A 19,444-nucleotide genomic window follows, 5' to 3' on the forward strand; every position below is an offset into this window, starting at 1 on the left:
TATACGCACAGATCTTTTGATCGCATGACCTCACTATAGCTGACATTACAATTAACAATTAACCCTCACTACTTCTCTATATTTCTAAAACACTCAAAAACTGATAGGGATAGGAAAAGAACGTCAATTTTAATCTCTGAGACAAACTCTGCTTTTGCCCTCTGTCTTCTATGACTTGCTACCTGAGAAGCCGACCCAAAGCCAGAAAACAAGAGCCTCTCTTTGCCACAGAGGAGGGGAAGCTCATGTCCCAAGCTTGGTTTACCTCTCGCCTTCGCCTCCTCTGCCAACCCTCCGGCCTCCCGCCAGAGCGCTACACTGCTCATTCTCTCCGCATCCGTAGCTCCTGTCTCTACGCTCAAGGCTATGGGCCAATGGTCGTCATCCGCCTACAAGCCTCATGACTCAGCTGCCTGCATCTGTCCAGCAGAAGTTTGCCACACAAATGAAGTAAAGCAGGTTTCCTCAGCCCAGATGTTCATATCAGAGGAAAGGATTGTTACCTTGTTGTGTTAATTCACTGTAACTCCCATATCTAAAAATATTTTCAACAAGTGGTAATGTGTGACCACCTTGTAAAAAGTGCTTTGATAAAGTAATAATAAGTAATAAAAAATACGAACGTTATTTCTGGCCCGAGGCTCAAGCCATCCTCGATGCTCAAAAGCAATGCCTTTTGATTTGCAGCTCATACAATAATGTTTCGAGAAACTGCTGGGCTCACTTATTAACTCACTAGCTTGTTACCTCAACTAGCAATCCATGTAGATTTAATTGGCCTCCATGTAAGCGCATGGAAATCCAGGCAGGTTTGCCTGGTATGGTCGTTTTGGGGGTCTTGCTGCTGCTCTCCCTGCCTTATGGCTTTCCACGTATGTGCGTGGAAGGGCGGGGAGGTCCAAGAACAGAGAAATACTACCACTAAAGTGGTGCTGAGAAATATATAGTGATCAAAGAGAGGGTTAGAGGCGACACAAGGCTGTCCTTACTGTCACACAGACAGACATGCAGTATGAGTCTTAACACCGACTTGGTGTGGATGGTACAGAGAAAAAAAAGATGCGTTTTCAAATTAGCTCACCTAGTGTGGACGTAGTCTTAGCATGTTGAAGCATGAAGCATACATTGTTGATGATCTTCATTGTTTTGGAAGACCCAGCTGTGTACCCCTTCTCCCATTTTTCTCCATATTTTTTTGTCTCTCTCTAAGAGCAAAGATGCCAGAGGCGTTTGGAAAAAAATCTATATGTTTGATGATGTATTTGGAAATGGTCTGAACCAATGTTAAGTGAATGGAAACAGAAACTGAAGAAGAAAAATGCTCTATCCCTGTTCACATCAATAAAATGTGTGTTTATCCTAATTAAAAATATTGAAACAAGAATAACTTAAACATTTCTACTACAGGTAAAGCTGGGACTAAAACAAGGACAGTTGCTCCTAGAACACGGAGACAACACGGAGGAAGAATCCTGTTTACTTTCTCTGGACACAAGTGTCAATTCAGCGTGTCAAGGCCATTAGTGCAGGGAAAGACCGAGGTACAAGTGAAAGGGACATAGAGACAGAAAAAACAGAAACTAACAGACAGGTGTGCTCCATCAGTTAAAGTTTCTGAAATTGATTCAGTGGCTCCTGAAGAGATCTATTTTTGGCAGGATGGAACATCTCTGAGACAGCATTTATCATTATGGGACACAAAAGCTATCAAACAAAATCTTTATTTTAGATTTTGTTTGATAGCTTTTGTGTCCCATGATGATAAAACAAAATATGTTTTAAAGTTGCTGTAATCGAGAATAAGCCTTCTTTTATATTAGATATTTAATAAAAAGACAATAGTGGTCTAATTGTTTGGCATACCAACAAGAAAAATGCAAGGATGGAAAGAAAATTTGTATAAAAATGCTAATCTGGATGTCCTCACAATATTGTTTTTTACTTTCATTTCAGCACAGCCTGCTAAACTAAATTAAACTGAAGAGAGGAACTGACAGAAACACACACACAGATATAGAAGTAAAGGCAGAGAGTGCCTCTTTGACAGCTGCAGAGTAAAGTAACCAGAGACACAGAGGGATGGATGGAGGAACGGGGGGATGTGTGAGTGCTGAAGGCATACTGCCACGTATTTGACTTATTGATTATGTGTGAAATCTCATCCACTCGACATGGCTGCAAGGTGTGTAGCATCGGTTATTTATAGCAGGGCATCCACTCTCGCTCTACCATGCTGCGGTCGAGAATGTTTGATCAATGCTGTATCCACTGGCTCTTTCTTCTGTCAGCACAGCTTACCCTCAGCTATGTCTAATACAATACAGCATTGTATTGGGAAAACACACTGTGATTGCATATTACAAATTTATGGTGAAAACCCTGAACCAACCCTCACTTTTTCTGCTGTGTTTTTACTGAGCATGGAGCAGAATCTCGTGGTGGTTAACTGGCCAAGACACATACCGTGTACTCAAAATGTCACAGGTTTGTATCCAGCTTGTGACCTTTGTTGAATGTCATATTCTTGGTGCATTCAATTAGGCACAAATGCCATTAAAATGCATGCATGCGGTAAAGAACACATGATCAGTTCCCCCTCAACTGACAGCTTGGTAATCTATGTCTACACATTTGTCAAACTGATAATACAAATTCCTGGCCAGTTGTTGCTTTATTTTGAGATTGTTTTGCACTGTGCATATATAGATGGTGTGATGATAAATTATATCAAATGTCAGACACTTTGTTGTAGGTCAGGGTTTATATGGTGTTTTCAGTAATTTTGCCAGATAAGACCTCTTGCCTGGTTGAAGTTGGGTCGGGTCACTTCTGGGGAGTATACTGACCAAACTCCATGTATTGATAACAATGATAGAGGTGACACTAAGTTGTCCTGCCCCAACAGGTGCAACAATACTAACAGGAGAGTTACACTTGAAAGCAGGGCAAAAAGCCTGTGGGGGGAGAAGTGATAATTGCACAAATGGGAATAACAGCTCACACTTTCAGACAGTCTCTCCTCATAGGCATCCATAGTGTAACTCTGTTGTTGTTGTCTCTGTGTTTGTCCATGCAACAAGTGATGAAAGCAGTTGTTTAAAGAATGAAGAATGAATGAACTTGCTTATAAGATTGTTGGTTTCGGAAAGTTGCAAAAATTGTGGGAAAAGTGTCCCTGCAGCCAAGCAGCATCCCTCCTTCTCTACTGCATGTATTATTTAACAGTGCAATTATATAAGAATATGAACAATCAACTTATCCTGAATAAGAGGTCAATCCCACCCCCTCTCTCAAATTGGATGGACATTGCAGAGCGTCACGATTTCGAGGGTCAAAAGTAAAAAGGATTGAACTTTACGCAAACCGAAGGAGGTGGAGATCAATTTGCGACCAGAATCGAGTACGCCTTAACCCATTCTTCACTGAAATGAATGGCGAGCAAATTTTGGTTTGACTACACCTGAGACTGGCTGACACTTATCAGCCAAAATAAGCGAAAATACATGAGTGGGTGTACCATTGCTGTAGAGGCCCTAAATTAAATACGCTAAATCTGGTCTCTGATGTATCCCCACATCTTTGCTGACTCAGAAGCATTTGATGCCATACTTCTTTTCCCTTTTTTGCTCTAAAATTTAAAGCCACAAAAATGCATTAAGCGTAATTGTTTCCCTTTCCTAAAACCACCTTTTAGCTCCATAGGTCTGCAGTTTTTACATAGATATATGTTTTTACATGTTTTAAGGGCCCATTCCAATTATTTTGTTCCTATTAGATTAAGGACTAAACCAGCTAAAGATAGATTTCCCACAATGAGGGTATAAAAAGGTTTCTGTACATCACTCAAATAAAGCCTGACAGCATTAAACATTTCCCCTTATAATATTACACATTATTTAACCTGCAATTAATACAACAATCTAAAAATGTTCAACTGGTTTAATTTACATATCTAACACATAGGAAAACATCTGAATACACTCATAGTTATTATATTGTCTGAGGGTTATTATATTGTAAGTTGGTAGAAGGTTGGTCATGTCTTACCCAGGCCCAGCAGATCCACAGCCGGCTCTGTGCTTTCCTTGGGACTGGCTCTACACTCGGACTGCTGAGAAAGACAAAGACAAAGGTAAGAAAATTATATAAAATTGTTTAATGTCCAATTTTCCCCAGTGTTCTCAATTTTACAATATGATAGATACTGCAATCATATGCAAGGATTTGACCTGTCTATTTAAGTTTTGATAGTCATTTATCATGATTAGATTTTGTAAATCATTGCTCTATTATGCATGCCCTAGTGTGTATCCTGAAAGTTTCCCAACCATTGAGTAGATGTTTTGGCTGAGATCTAAAGATCTAAAAAAAAATCCATTATTCTGGATTTCAATGGAGAGTTTTTTTTTATTTAAAGGGACCCTGTGGAGTTTTTGATCACTAGTGGCACTATGGAGCATTGTTTTAAGGGTGTGAGTCCCTGTTTTGTTTGCATCTTGTGTTCTACTATCACGCACATATGCACGTGGGTGACATAAATGGCATATGATGATGTCCACATCGTTTGGGGGAAGGGGGTACGTTTTGAGCCCAGTCACAGCCCATCCTCACCTAAGTATCTAGTTGCAGTAAATGTACAGTGTAGGCTACAGTTTGCCTATGATTAGCCCTAAGGTTAGTATCAACTTCAGCCCTGGAGGAAAACTAAGCCTTTCCTGCGTTTCCCGACCAAGGTCTGAAAGTTGCAGCAGGAACGGTTAACACTATGCTTGAGTTACCTCATTAAGCAGATTATATGATTATAAAAAATATTTTAAATACTAGTCATAGTGATAAATTACTCATATAAGGATTTTACTCGCAAAGCTTTTATTGCACTTTCAGTAACAAGATTTTACTCGCCAAAAACGGGGGTGGGGGGACTTTTAAATCACAATGTTATGAAGATAGAGGGCTCAGTGGTTGATGGCTATCAGCCATCGGTGATGGATGATGGCATCATTCATCAGCCCAGCCCTAATTCGTGCTAATAGTTTCACTCATTTCCACTGATTGGTTATGCGACAAGAAGCATAACGATGCGCTAGCAAAAGGCAGGGGAAAAAAGGACTGCTAGCTGATATGATTCACATTAAACCGCCTTAATTATTTTGGCCACTTGGGGTCCGAGGAACATGCTGTAAATACAATATTGACAAATCATCATCTTATAAAGTTTATATGGTGAACATGTCAGCAAACTGTGTAATGAAATAACTTCTGTTATGCATTGGCGCATATATAAATAAAACTGAAATGAAATGAAACCGTTCCCTAGTTACATATCCAGAAGACATAGAGCAACATAAGCATTCATTTGGAGTAATGTTTCTGTTCACCCTATGAAAGTCAACCATTCTCACTCCCTTAGCTCTGTTTTGGTCTCCACCAACTCCTGAGAAAAATATCTGGCTCTTTAGCCACTAAATTCTCAATTCTCAAGAGACAACCTTTCACATTACATGTAGTCATTTAATTCATTGGTAATCTAAAAATATTGATTAGTGCAGCTTTAACAACACAGGGTACAAAATATTCAATAAATTCACTATGCAAATGTTTTATGAGGAAAGAAAAGCATTCAGTGCAGTAACCTGTAAGGGATCAAGAATACTCACAATGTGTTTTGGTCAAGAAACACTAAACAAGAAAACTAACCAGGGTACCTTAAATTTATAGACAAGATGAAGCTTCTACAAGGCTCCTCGCTCTGCATATTTTGTGGTATGCCACAAGTGGCAGGAAATCTGCTCAATTGTTTTACAGAACAAAATAGAAAGACAGCACAGTTTTTCCAGATGAAACAGAGATCTAGCTTTCTTGAAGGTTTCTGGAACTTTTGGCAATGATAGACACTTGAAAGAATAAAAACATATATTTACTGTATGCTCCATAGTAAAGCAAAGGTAAAAGAATGTACAGAGTACCCCTTCTAAATGCTTACTTTAAGTAAATCAAATAACCGACACACAAAAAAAATCAGTAAACAGCAATATTGACAATAACCTAATCTTTTAAGTCATATATCGAGTAGACCTTTCAGCTGTTTGTCAGTGTTATACTGCCTTCGCAATATTGTTTCTGATAAGTAACCATACTAATTGAGTTTTGAAATTAAAAGCAAATTAGGGGAGTAGAATAGGGGAAAAAAGAGGTAGTGTGGGAGCAATAGGAGAGAGTAAAAAACAAAATGAAATACAGATAGAAGGAAGGAGAAAGAGGGAGAGATTAAAAGTCAAAGGGTAGGAGAATAAAGAAGGGAGGATGGGGCCAGATAGAGTGATATTGGACAGAAAAATCTGGCGAGGGAGAGAGAGTATAAAAAGTTAACACGTGGGCCATGAGAGATCTACAACGCTGGTAACAAACCCAATTTCCCCCCAACAAAAGATCGATGGACCACATTAAATTCAATGTCGTTCCAATCCAAGGCAATGAAAACAATTACCGTGTCCGCTCCTAATCAAGAATGCATTGGTTGCGAATTGATGTGTGTTGGGACTGCAGCAAAGCTTGAACAGTGGCGGCGTGAATTGCAGCAGGAAGGTCATTTGTGTACAGCAGAAAGGGGTTGGTTTGTGCTGTGCATTCATATTGACTGACAGTGAAGTGCAGTTATACAGGAGTCTGAAATACCAGGTATCACAGGGAAAGCATTACCAAAACTAGTTAGGGTTAGGGGGAAAACAGACTTCATGAAATATTGTGGCTTAGTGGTAGAGCGGGTCGTCCACCAATCGGAAGGTCGGCGATTCAATCCTGGCTTCCCCCAGCCCACATGTCGAAGTGAACTGAACCCCAAATTGCTCCCGAGGGCTGTGTCTTCAGTGTGTGTGTAAATGAGTTAGTTTCTTTAAACTGATTGAACAGTGGCAGTTGACACCTGCCATCAGTGTGTAAATGTGATATGTAGTGTGAAGTGCTGTGAGTAGTCAGAAAGACTAGTACTTACAAGTACAGTCCATTCCACTACAAAAAGATTCCTTGCTGACTAAACTGCATATTTAATATTTAGATAGATTTTCTTTGCATATCTAATACATTTCATTGTTCAACAAAGTTATTTCATTCAGAGACACTTGTGTCAAGGGATTGACCATTTATAGTTAATGCTATTATTTGAGGAAACTCTCAAAGAATCAGAGAATTTTGCTGGAAGAACTAATCTCCTTGACATGTCAACAATACCAAAAGCCTAGCACATGAGGAGGTTGAGGTGGTGGAGGAAGCATTGACAGAGTAGTCAGTGATAAAATGTCAGGTTATAAACGCCAATATGTACACCAGAATGAATATGACTAGATATTACGAGTCAGCTGGTGGCCAAGCAGCTGATAACTGAAGCATGAATGACGCAGCTGATGCCAATCAGAAAATACAAATGCGACTTCAGTTCTCTGTTTGAACCAATGCAATACTCCATTTCTAGTAGCATTTATTCATTCAAAGGCAGTATCACATTCTAGATTTTGGCTTCCCATTTGGCGGGTCACCTTCCTTAAACAGTGGCTGTTAAACCTTCAAGAAATTCTTAGCATTACTTTTGAAGCAAAAGGTTTTGTGTCACATGATGGTCTTCAAAGTTGTTTGACAGATTTTCTTCTCACTGACAACAATAAAATTTAGGGATAGGGATGTACTGATCTATGTTTTTCTCTCCCGATACCCATTCTGATCTTGAATTCAGGGTATCTGCTGACAGATTACATATCCAATACCAGTCCTCTTTTTTTCTCAAATTTAAAATCTGTGAAACTCACTAAGTGAATCTCTTTGAGTAATTTTTATGTAAAGTAACGTGAGGCCAGGGATTGCTGTGGCACTAAAAACTCACTGGCCCACCATTGCGGAATGAATGTAACTGACAGATGAACCACTGAATATTACAGTAACAGTGATGAAAAAACTGTATTACATGTGGTCGTCAAGTGAAGTGTTTAATCAGGTAAGCATCGGCACCAGTACCGATATGGCAAATGAGATTGGTGCATCGTCAACCCTAACCATAAGATTAAGGGGAAACAATATTATATTAGAAAATGTGTATATCTAAAAATCTTATAGTACAAAATATCAATACAAGCACAGTGCTCAAACAAACATATACACATCATTATCAGCCGAACCCATGTTGGTCAAACCACATTACAAAGTTCTACTCAGAAAAGCCCACACCTCCATTAAGAGTATCTGCAGGGAGAGAGCAACAAGAAAACACTTTATGGTATGCCTGTCCATTTGATTTCAGACATTTCAGACCATGCACAGGGTTACAAAAATGAGATTACATAGCCTTTCAATGCTACATCCCACACAGCTGCTGTGAGACAGAGGAGAAAGAAATAAGAAAATCCTAAATGTCACTCTATATAAAAAGCTTAAATTCCCTGCAGTATGTTCAGGATTTGGATAGAAATGCTGCCAATATTCTTCTTGAAACGCTGGCAGACAAGTTGGGTTTTCCTTTAGTTATCTGGGATGACACCAGGTGATGCAGCTGACAAACGGCTAGCAACATATTGTGAGTGGGTGTCAGGGTCAGTTGAGTTTGAGGAGAGAGAAAGGCTGAGACAGAGATGCACTTCCTCCTACAATGTAAAACATTCAAAGAAATAAGGAACATTTACTTTAACTCTGTAATTTCAGATTTCAAGGAGCTTAATTGTCCTCTCAAAATTAAAAATACTTCTAGGAGAAGGAGACGGGGTGTATCTGCCTGCCCAATATGTATCAACATGCCACAACCTAAGTGACAATGAGTGACCTAGACACACACAGCACCAGCGGTGTAAATAAATGTAAATGTAAGTACATTTACTCAAGTACAATACTTAAGTACATTTTTGAGGTACTTGTACTTTATTTGAGTATTTCCATTTTTATGCTACTTTATACTTCTAGTCCACTACATTTTGGAAACCAATATTGTACTTTTTACTCCCTACATTTATTTGACAACATTAGTTACTTTGCATATTCAGATTCAGTTTATGGATTAAGCTACCCAGCAGTATATAAAGTTAGCCTCATCTTTACCAGATGCAACACTGGTAATACTTACACAATAATGCATCACTAATTACAATCTAGTGATATAATATATATATCAATTATTCGGAAATGGACCATTCTGCATAATGAGTACTTTTACTTTTTGTGCTTTAAGTATATTTTTGAATGCAGGACTTTGCAGGAGTATTTTTACACTGTGGAATTGCTACTAAGTACTGAGTACTGCTACTATCTGAGTAATTCTTCCACCACTGCACAGCACACACATGCATTCTCACGCACACACACACACACACACACACACGCACACACACACACACAAATACATGCATAGGATATACTGTATATAATGTATATAATAAATATATATCAATCTAAATATTGTGTTAATGTTCATATTACTGTTATTGTGTGCTGTCTAAACAATTTGGACAAATTATATTTTGATGCTTTGGCAACATTGTTTTTGAAACTTCCATGCCAATAAAGCCCTTTGAATTGAATTTAATTGAAAGTGGAATAGGAGGGGAGGCCAGCAATCGATAACCCACCACCATGCCAGTTGGAATGAATACCACTGAGCAAACCATACCCTCTGATGACTGCTGTCATATCAGATTGCTGTCAAATACACACCAGACAAAGTCATCAGCTGACGCCTGTCACACTGCACATCTGAGTGGAGGCAAAGTGTGCTGTAAGTTTGTCCCTGATGTACTCGATGGCTTCTGCTGAAGCCAAGACAAAATGGGTGACAGTGAGGCAGTGTTGTAGTCAAGACCACCTAAACCGAGACCAAGTCATGACCAAGATATGAGTGTATTGTGACCAAGACAAGACCAATACTTTGAGGGGTTGAAACCAAGGCAGGGTGAGACCGAGTCAAGACCAAGACCAAGCAAAAACGTAATTTAGGAACAACAATTTGTCACCACATACCCTGTCCCCTCAATTTCTCACAAAATTAACACTGCATTAGCTAGCTTTACATCCCTCAATATATGTTAACTAAATTAGGTAGCTTGCACACCTAGCTAGGTGGCAAATAGCTGGCAAGCAACTAAAACTAGCGCCCTGAAACATACAGTATTTAAATACCGTAAAACTTAAATTAATAGCCAGGGCTTTTATTTGTTTCAATCACTGAACTCAACCTGCCTATATTTAGGACAGGCCTTCAACTCCCTTCGCAGAAAACTTTTGCTCAGCAAAGATGGGAAATACTATAAAATTTTTTATTTAAAGCAGTATGAATATTTCTTGTATAAAAATAGGTTATCGAATAACATATCAATTATGAATCAGTCATTTGATCTTGTTGTCTCTTGTCAAGCGTCCTGGTCTTTGTTCCTGTGTTTCCCACTGAGTTTTTGATTATTTTCTCAGTTTCGTTTGTACTATTTCCTGGATGCGGTGGACCGGATTTTGGTTGCTCTTTTGGATTATTTTTTCTGATTATTTTGTCACACTATTCTTGTTACTAATTCATTTCAATCACTTCTACTTTGCTTAATATATATAAATGCAGTCAATTTACCATTTATATAATACTTCCTGCACATACAGATTAAAAGCATTCCAGCAGCTTAAAGTGCATAATCACAAGGTCAAGAATGAACTCCCAAACAGAGTGGTGGGTATGACTTGACTAAATTGTTGTACTGATGGAATTGGTGCTATGGAAATGTACATTATGCTGCATTTACTATTACTATTACTATGTATCATTATATAGACTTGGTCATTATTTGCATACCTTCTTTTATTTTATAGTTATTGTTAGCGACATTGAGGTATTACTAGTCCCATCTAGCTTTTTTTTTTAACCATACAAAGTTATGAGGATTCTTGATCACTCAAGATTTCCAACATCTCCAGATGAAGTTCAAGGTAACAAAGACACCTAATGTTACAAAAATGAATGAAAATCATTTTGAAATATTTTTTCATTTATGTCACGACAAGCATGGAAACAACACCAAGGGACCCATGAGGCAAATAATTAATCAAGATAAGGAAGGTAGCTGCCAGAAATGGTAATACCGTATATAAATATTCATTAGGTACATGAAACTGGACCTAAGATCCCTCGGGTACCTGTGGCATCCTAATTACATCAAAGCATGAGATAATGCTATTATAAAAAGTGCTTGATGAGACGATAAGCAGCGGTTTAAAAGCTGGCAGCAGCTTGTGTATCTGGCATTTATGTTTTGTATGCAGCTTATATTAAGTGGACAGTACAGACTGACATCTCAAAAGGAAAACAGCATACTGAACATGCACACAAATGCATGATATTTAGTTTTTGTAGATCTCTTCCACCTTCAGCACCTGCAAAACAACAGGTCAAACAATGTGGAAGGAAGAAAAATGGAAGCTGCTGTCAAGGCAGCTGAATGACAATAAAATAATGAGCATATAATGTGGTTTTAATGGTGAAATTTAAAGGGCAGGTCTCTCAGAGAGGAATTATCCTGAGCTCAGTCTGAAACTAAGGATGATTTTCAAGAGATATCTTCTATGAACATGGCATAAAACAGAAACTTCAATCCAAAAATATTATCATCAGCTCTCAAAAAGTCTATTAGACAAATCTGTTCAAGTACAGTGCTTAAATTTTGAAACACATAGGGAATATAATATTTGTAAGTCCCATGATACTCATGTACCACCCTGACAAAGGCATATAGCTGTTAACATTTCAATGGAGCAACTGACTGTTACTTAGGCTTCCACAGGTCTGCACTTTGTTGTTCAAATCTGGGCTTTGACAAACAAGTACAATTAACCAGTCTTGTTTTTACCAGTTGACAAGTATCTCTACAATCAAACCATTTGTGTCTGCCGCCGACCTAGACAAATGTTTTTATGCTTCCACTTCATCCCTTCATGATTATTGTAACTCCCTATATTTAGCACTTAATAAAAAAAGAGCAAATCTGTCTAAGTCTGCAAACTGGTCCAAAATGAAGCTGCAACACTTTTCACTCTAAGAGAAAAAAATACATTACCCCTTACTTTTACTGTCTTCCAACTGCTTCAAAAACACAGCTCAAAATTATATTTATCACTAAGCCCATACGTACAAGGGCACACTTAAATCAACAGAAAACAGCTCTTCTCACAATTCTTAAGCCTAGAATTTAGGCATATGGTCAAAGTGCTTGAGCCCCGCTACAATGTGCCTTCACGTGTGCATTTCAGTCAGTCTGTTGTGCTGCTCTGTATAAATGAGCGCAAGCTGCAGTTGTTTAGGAATTATCAAGTCTTACGATAGAGAATTACATTTGTGTTATTTATTTTTTCTTATTGACAATATGACAGTATTTGAGTGTATTAACTGTTATAGTAATCATGGCCAGAGAGCTACTGTTTAATGTTTACATTTTTCAAAATAATTACAAAAATATTTTTTTTGTTTTCCTGCTGTACCGAAAACGTACCAAACCGTGATCCTAAGAATTTTGTGTACTATTAAACCCCTACCTTTTACTGTATAATGTTATTACTTCCACATGTTTTTTGTTTAAGCACTTTGTAATTATGTTAAGAAAAGTGCTTCACAAATATAGTTATTATTGATATTGCACGTGCACTACTTGAATGTGCCATTTATCTTATTTGGACTTATCCAAAAACCATAGTGGGGCATCAAAGTGGCCCAGTGGTCTAAAGGCCCCATGCACTATGCAGTAACAGAGATCTTGCAGGTACATCGCATGAATTGCAAGATGGGTCTAATAAATTATTGGTCGTAATCTGTGTCAAACAGTGTAAAGTGTGTAAAATATCCATTTTGAGAAATGTAAAATTGTGTGATGGATGCCTAGTGAATCGTAGGGCTATGATGTAAATAGAAACAAAAATACGCAAGCAGAGACTTCATCGACTTGCGCTATGTATTCTGTATCATTTCATGCTGTATACTCATTGGTTTGTTTGTAGATGCGGGTGGTAGCAGCAGTCACATTGTGCGAATTTGGTTCTAAAATTTCTTTGTCTTCTGTGGCGAAAGCTCTAAATCAGCCATCAATGGACTTGTCTCACAGTGCAATCTAAGATAACCCCTGATGTTACGGACACGCCAGGCTCCACAATCACCCAATCACAGCGCACTCCCTCACCAGAGTTCTAATCACACACCTGTTCCCTATCACACACAACTGCTCCCCATCAGCACCTCATCACCACCAGTATAAGAGCACCCTACTCACCTCAGCCAGTTGTCCGGTCTCGTTTGTACTAACGACTCTCCCCATCGATGAAAAGACGACATTTGAATTCCTTCCCTTTCCTACGCCAGTGTGCGCTTCCACTCCAGTGTTCCTTCCTCCAGTCGAGTGCTCAGTCTCCAGCGTGTGTGGCTCCAGCTCCCAATCTCCAACCCCATTCTACAAAGGACAGTATCAGTACTCCACTCGCTAGTCTAGACTGCTCCATCACCCATCACTTACCAACATACTGTGTCCTTATTGCTGTGTTGAATAAAAACCACATCTGTCTCCACCTCGGTGTCTCCTGCCCTTCGGTCCGTAACAGAAGACCGGACCGCACCGTAGGACGACCAGCATGAGTGCCATGGATCCTTTCCAAGAGCTGGTGGATCTCCTTCGCCGTGGGCTCTCCGCCTCACCGCCGTCACTCCACCACCTCCGGTGTACGCCAGTCCCATGGCCAAACCAGCGGCCTTCTCTGGCTCAGCGGAGAACTGCAACAGCTTCATCCTTCAGTGTTCGCTGGCCCTGGAGATGCAGCCGCACCTGTACCCTGACGAGCGGTCCAAAGTAGCGTTCATCATCTCCCAGCTCCATGGATGCGCACTACAGTGGGCCGAAACTATATGGGCACAGAATGGACTGGTGACCCAATCCCTGACAAACTTCATTTCCCACTTTAAGGATGTGTATGGAAGACCAGCTGGTGACTCCTCTGCAGGAGAGTGCCTCTACCACCTCAAGCAGGGTTTCCGATCCGTGAACGACTATGCCCTGGAATTCTGAACCCTCGCGGATGCCAGTGGATGGAATGAGCAGTCCCTAGACACCACCTTCCGTCAGGAATTGGATCCCAGGGTACGGCTGCATCTTGCCGCATACAAGGATACCATCAACCTTGAGTGGTTCATCCAATTATCTATCTGAGTCGACACCCGTATGCAGGCGTGTTTGGAACACCAGCACCAGCCGTCATCTATGCCATCCCTCCGCCAGCCAGAGACTCACTGCTCTCTAGAACCAGACCAAGAACCCATGCATCTGGAAAACAACAGACTGACTCCCACTGAGCGGCAGAGACGACTGTCCCGGGGCTTGTGTCTGTACTGTGGAGCTGCGGGGCATGCCATAACTTCCTGTCCCATTCGCCCTCTTCATTACATGGTGAGTGCCATCCTTCCATCTATTAAGAATATGAAACCCCTCTCCACCGTGGTAACCCTCACTACTCCTGCTGTGTCCATCCCAGTACAAGCCCTCATCAAGTCCGGGTCAGACGGTAACTTCATCTCAGGTGCCCTCTGCCGCCAGCTCCACCTCAAGACCACTTCCACGCCATCAGTCTACCAGATTCACGCCGTGACAGGCAGACCACTCAGCCGCACACGTTTCCAGGTATGTGCTGGTCCCATTAACATCTGGATAGGAGTGTTGCAGTGGGGCAATTCCTGTTTCCCTCACCTACCTCCACCATCTACTCCTCACTCCAAGATACTTCCTGTCCGCACCACATCTGTAGAGAGTCCGCGAGAGAAACAGTCTGTAGATATTCCACCCTGATACGCCTCCTTCCGTGATGTGTTCTGTCCTAGGAAAGCGGCCAGACTGCCTCTACACCGGCCATGGGACTGCACCATTGACCTGCTACCGGGTGAGCCAGTGCCCCGTGGGAAGATCTACCCTCTGTCCATTCCAGAGCAAAGAGCCATGGAGGAGTATATTGAGGAGGCATTGGCTACGTCCCCTGTGGCATTCAGCTTTTTCTTTGTGGCCAAGAAGGACATAGGCTTGCGGCCTTGTATGGATTACAGGGGACTCAACCGGATCACCGTGAAGTTCCGCTATCCTCTTCCCCTCATCCCAGCAGCATTGGAACAGCTTTGCGGTGCCACTGTCTACACCAAGTTGGACCTCCGCAGCGCATACAACCTCATTCGTATACGTGAGGGGGACGAATGGAAGACTGCCTTTGTGACTCCAACCGGACACTACGAATACCTCGTCATGTCGTATGGCCTGGCCAACACCCCCTCCGTATTCCAGGATTTCATCCACGAGGTGCTCCAGGAGTTTCTCCACAAGTTCGTCTTGGTCTACATTGACGACACTGATCTATTCCCAGAGCCTGGCTGAACATCGCCACCACGTTGCGGAGGTCCTGAAATGCCTGAGGGAGTTCCAGCTGTTCCTCAAGGCAGGGAAGTGCTCATTTCACCAACCCTCAGTGCAGTTCCTGGGTTACAACATCAGTAGCAGTGGCATCCAGATGGAAGAGGGGAAGGTGGAGGGCATATGGAACTGGCCCACTCCATCCACTATTAAGGAACTCCAGAGATTCCTTGGCTTTTCCAACTTCTACAGACGATTCATACAGAACTATAGTACCATTGTACACCCGCTGACCTACTCCGCAACAAGCCCAAGTCTCTGTCCTGGTCACATGCTGCTGACGAAGCCTTCAATGCTCTAAAGGAAGCATTCACCAGCGCACCGCTCCTGGTTCACCCTGACCCCGAGAGACCCTTCGTGGTGGAGGTTGACGCCTCTACCACAGGAGTAGGAGCGGTGCTGTCCCAACAGCAGGGCACCCCAGCCAAACTCCATCCATGTGCATTATTCTCCTGGAAACTTAGCACAGCAGAGAGAAATTACGACATTGGCAACATAGAACTGCTCACCATCAAACTGGCCTTGGAGGAGTAGAGGAATTGGTTCGAAAGTGCTAAACATCCCTTTACGGTGCTCACCTCCCATAAAAAACTGGGGGTACCTCAGGGACGCCAAATGCCTAAATCCCTGTCAAGCTCGCTGGGCACTATTTTTCACACCCCCATTCTACAAAGGACGGTATCAGTACTCCACTCACTAGTCTAGACTGCTCCATCACCCATCACTTACCAACGTACTGTGTCCTCATTGCTGTGTTGAATAAAAACCACATCTGTCTCCACCTCGGTGTCTCCTGTCCTTCTGTCCGTAACAGCAGAGACCATCTATCACATCATCCCTTCTGTACAGACCTTTGTTGCATGATACCTCCCTCTTTATCACCACATTTCATGTCTTTCTCTACTGTATACTATCAAGTAAAGGTAAAATGCCCCAAACACTCATAACAACTTAAACAGTGAAAAAGTTAAATAAAAATACTGATCACTGGCCCAAAACACCAGCTATCAATGGCTTTAGTCCAAAAATATTTGTATTGACTTCAATACCAAGCACTGCATCGCCGACTACCCCTGCACAAATGATGAAACCTGGAACCCACAAAGCTTACACATACATACTGTATATACAAAAACACGCCTGCAGCTCCCACCCTTTACAGAGAGGCTAGTGACCCACTGAGACTGTACTCAACAGCCTTACGCAACACAATAATCTAGTGTCCTCCTTCACACGTATGAGAGGCAGATGAAACAAACGTCTTATCCTCTGAGGAGAGGCAGAGCGAGGTGATGGAACACACAAAGAGCAAACAACACTAAAAGAGAGAGAGGGAAAACAAATAGTGTGGAGGGAGACGAGTAGAAGATGAGGGCTGCAAATTGGTTAGTGGTGGGAGGAAGGAGCAACAGGAGTAGGAGCGAGGGAGGGAAGGAGAAATATAGAGGACAAATACAAGAGGGACAAGAAATGGAGGACAATTAAGAGAATAAGGAAGAAAAAACAGGACGATGATTGAGGGAGACATAAGACAGACAGCTGCAAACAGTACAGCTGAAAAGCAAGTCTGTGACAACAGCAAAGGTAGCACTAAGAGCTGCAGCAGTAGTAGTCAAACCGTAAATTCTAAAATAGTTTTATTTACGTCAAATGAAGAGAGACCCAGGCCTTTAATAGGGATGAACCAATCTAATGAGTTGGATTGGTATCAGTCAGATGTTACACATCCACAATAAATACAGTTTTCGGTTCTGCTACTGTATGTTAATTTGCTACGATGAGCTAATGTTGATGCGTTAAGCTACTGCTGATAATCATCACTTCTTGCATGTGCTTCAAAATGAATGCATTTTAATTTTAAGGCAATGGTAGACCTTTACTGTAAAACTGTAATGTTACATGTATTAAGTAATCACAAAAACTGTCTACACCAATATCATAAAATGCACAAGCCTATTAAGAATGGTGAATAAATGACCCCACGTACAGTTAAGAAGTTGTGTTACAGTTACAGCATGAGTGAAGCTAATGAATTCCATGCAGTGCGGTGCCACTATACAGATTGTAAACATGTGAAAAAGAAAGCCATGGTTTTGGATTGGTACTCAGTAGCAGCAAATACCCTGAGTTTATATTTAGGAATCTGAATTTATGTGAGAAAATGTCATAACGGTGCATCCCAAGCCTTTATATCTAATTTCCCAGTTTTTATATTTTATCATATTTTAGTGTAGAAATGTCCCTGATTTATGATGTTGATGATGTTTTAATTTGCTGAAAATGCAAACTCAACATTTCCTCCATTTTAACCTGCAGATGAAATCAGGACAATGTACATTTCCACACCAGTGGAAACAACATCAAAGAATTAATTCAATTATTGATGTTCTTAATTAATTCGAATTGCAGCAACTTTGCCTTTTTTCATGCTGTGTTAAGCTACTGTCAATTCCACTTGCTCCAGATGAAGGTATTATGTCCTTTAAGCTGCTGAAAGTAATGTGTACCATCTGTGCAGGAAGTGTTGCATTGACAGTAGTTTAACACTGAACAAAAAAACAGCAAAGTAGAAGCAATTATAATTAATTAGTGAATGAGAGCAGTGTGACAAAATAATCTCAACTCAAGGTCCACTTAGCTTTTTCTGAGCTTCCAGTCGTTGCTGAGAACAGTTTTGGTCAAAGCTCCGAAAAATCTAGGTGTACTGTACTTATTTGCTAATTACTTTTGATCACTTTGACTTTGCGTTTTTTCATTCTGTTTAGCTACTTCCTGCACAGATGTTTCACATTAAAAGCTTTCCAGCAGCATAATCCCAAGATCCAGAATGAACGTCCTCAAATGAGAACAATATTTCTGTTAAAAAGAGAAACTAATAGCAACAAAGTGGTGAGTATGATGGGATTATATCATTGTACTGATTATTATTATTATTAAATATTGCTGTGGAAATGTACATTATGTTGAATTTACTATGTGTACCATTATTTGAGACTGAATACCGGCTTTTATTTGACAATTATTGGAAGTTGTGGTAGCTGTAGTGGTGACAGCAGTAGCACAGAGTTACTAGTAGCAGTGGTAGCAGTAGCAGCAGTACTGTAGTACATTAGTAGTTGTGGTAGTGCTACAGTTAGTGGATTGTCTTCTTGTGACTGACTCATTAACAACATAAAAGAGAATAATAAAACTGCCACTGGCTGGATGAGCCAATGATCCCAAAAACAGACAGGTGCAGTGGAAGTAGGAGGAAGAAAGAAAAAGAGAAGAGTTGACCGAGGAGGAAGGGGAGGATAAGGAGGTCGATCTAGGGGGAGAGGAGAGGGAAAAAGGAAAGCGTGAAGACAAAAGAGAGCAGAGGGCAATTAGGAGGAGAGAGAAGAGTGTTGGATGTGGAACAAGGGAGACGGAAAGATGAAGAGGGCTGGGAGCAGGGAAGGTGGAGAGGAAGAGGAGATGGATAATGATGAGAAAGACAGGCAAAGAAAAGAAAAGATAAATGACAGGAGGAGAGGATGACAAAGGGAGGGACAGGGAGGAAGGAGAAGCACACCATGATGACTCATGATGAAGAAAGGAAATGGAAAATGAAAAACAAAGGATGAACTGAGGAGATGACAAGAGGAAAAGGAGACATAGCGAGGAAAAGAGAAGATAGGGGGCAGGAGGATGTGTGTGTGTAGTTTGTTTATGTGATGGAGGTGTGTGTGTGTGTGTGTGTGCATGGAGTGAGAAGAAGAGTGTTGAAAATGCATTACCAATAGGGACAGAGATATCCATATCATAAAGTGGGCAGCACCCCAGCTCTACCCAGAAACACAGAACAAAGTCTGTGTGTGTGTGTGGCACCACAGTATGTCAGAGGCTGTTAAGTGTGCTGGGATGCTGCAGTTCTGCACCATTCAACACGATCTGTCACTCAGCTGGTGGCACTGACACACACATACACAAACACATACACACACACACACTCTCAATCTAAAAGGTTTTGTCACAGAGAGGAGATC

General features: G+C 41.0%; 1 protein-coding gene across 6 annotated transcripts in view; it reads right to left on the reverse strand.

The window, feature by feature from the left end:
* The window catches only part of smap1 (small ArfGAP 1), a 136,809-nt gene that overhangs the window by 37,640 nt on the left and 79,725 nt on the right, over positions 1 to 19,444 (reverse strand). For all 6 annotated transcript variants that reach the window (XM_044214003.1, XM_044214002.1, XM_044213999.1 and 3 more), the window contains one exon: positions 4,048 to 4,111. In XM_044214003.1, coding sequence (XP_044069938.1) covers positions 4,048 to 4,111 — 64 coding nt within the window. The remainder of the gene's footprint in view (positions 1 to 4,047; positions 4,112 to 19,444) is intronic.

The sequence above is a fragment of the Siniperca chuatsi genome, linkage group LG11 (assembly GCF_020085105.1).
Source record: "Siniperca chuatsi isolate FFG_IHB_CAS linkage group LG11, ASM2008510v1, whole genome shotgun sequence".
Lineage (NCBI taxonomy): Eukaryota > Metazoa > Chordata > Actinopteri > Centrarchiformes > Sinipercidae > Siniperca > Siniperca chuatsi.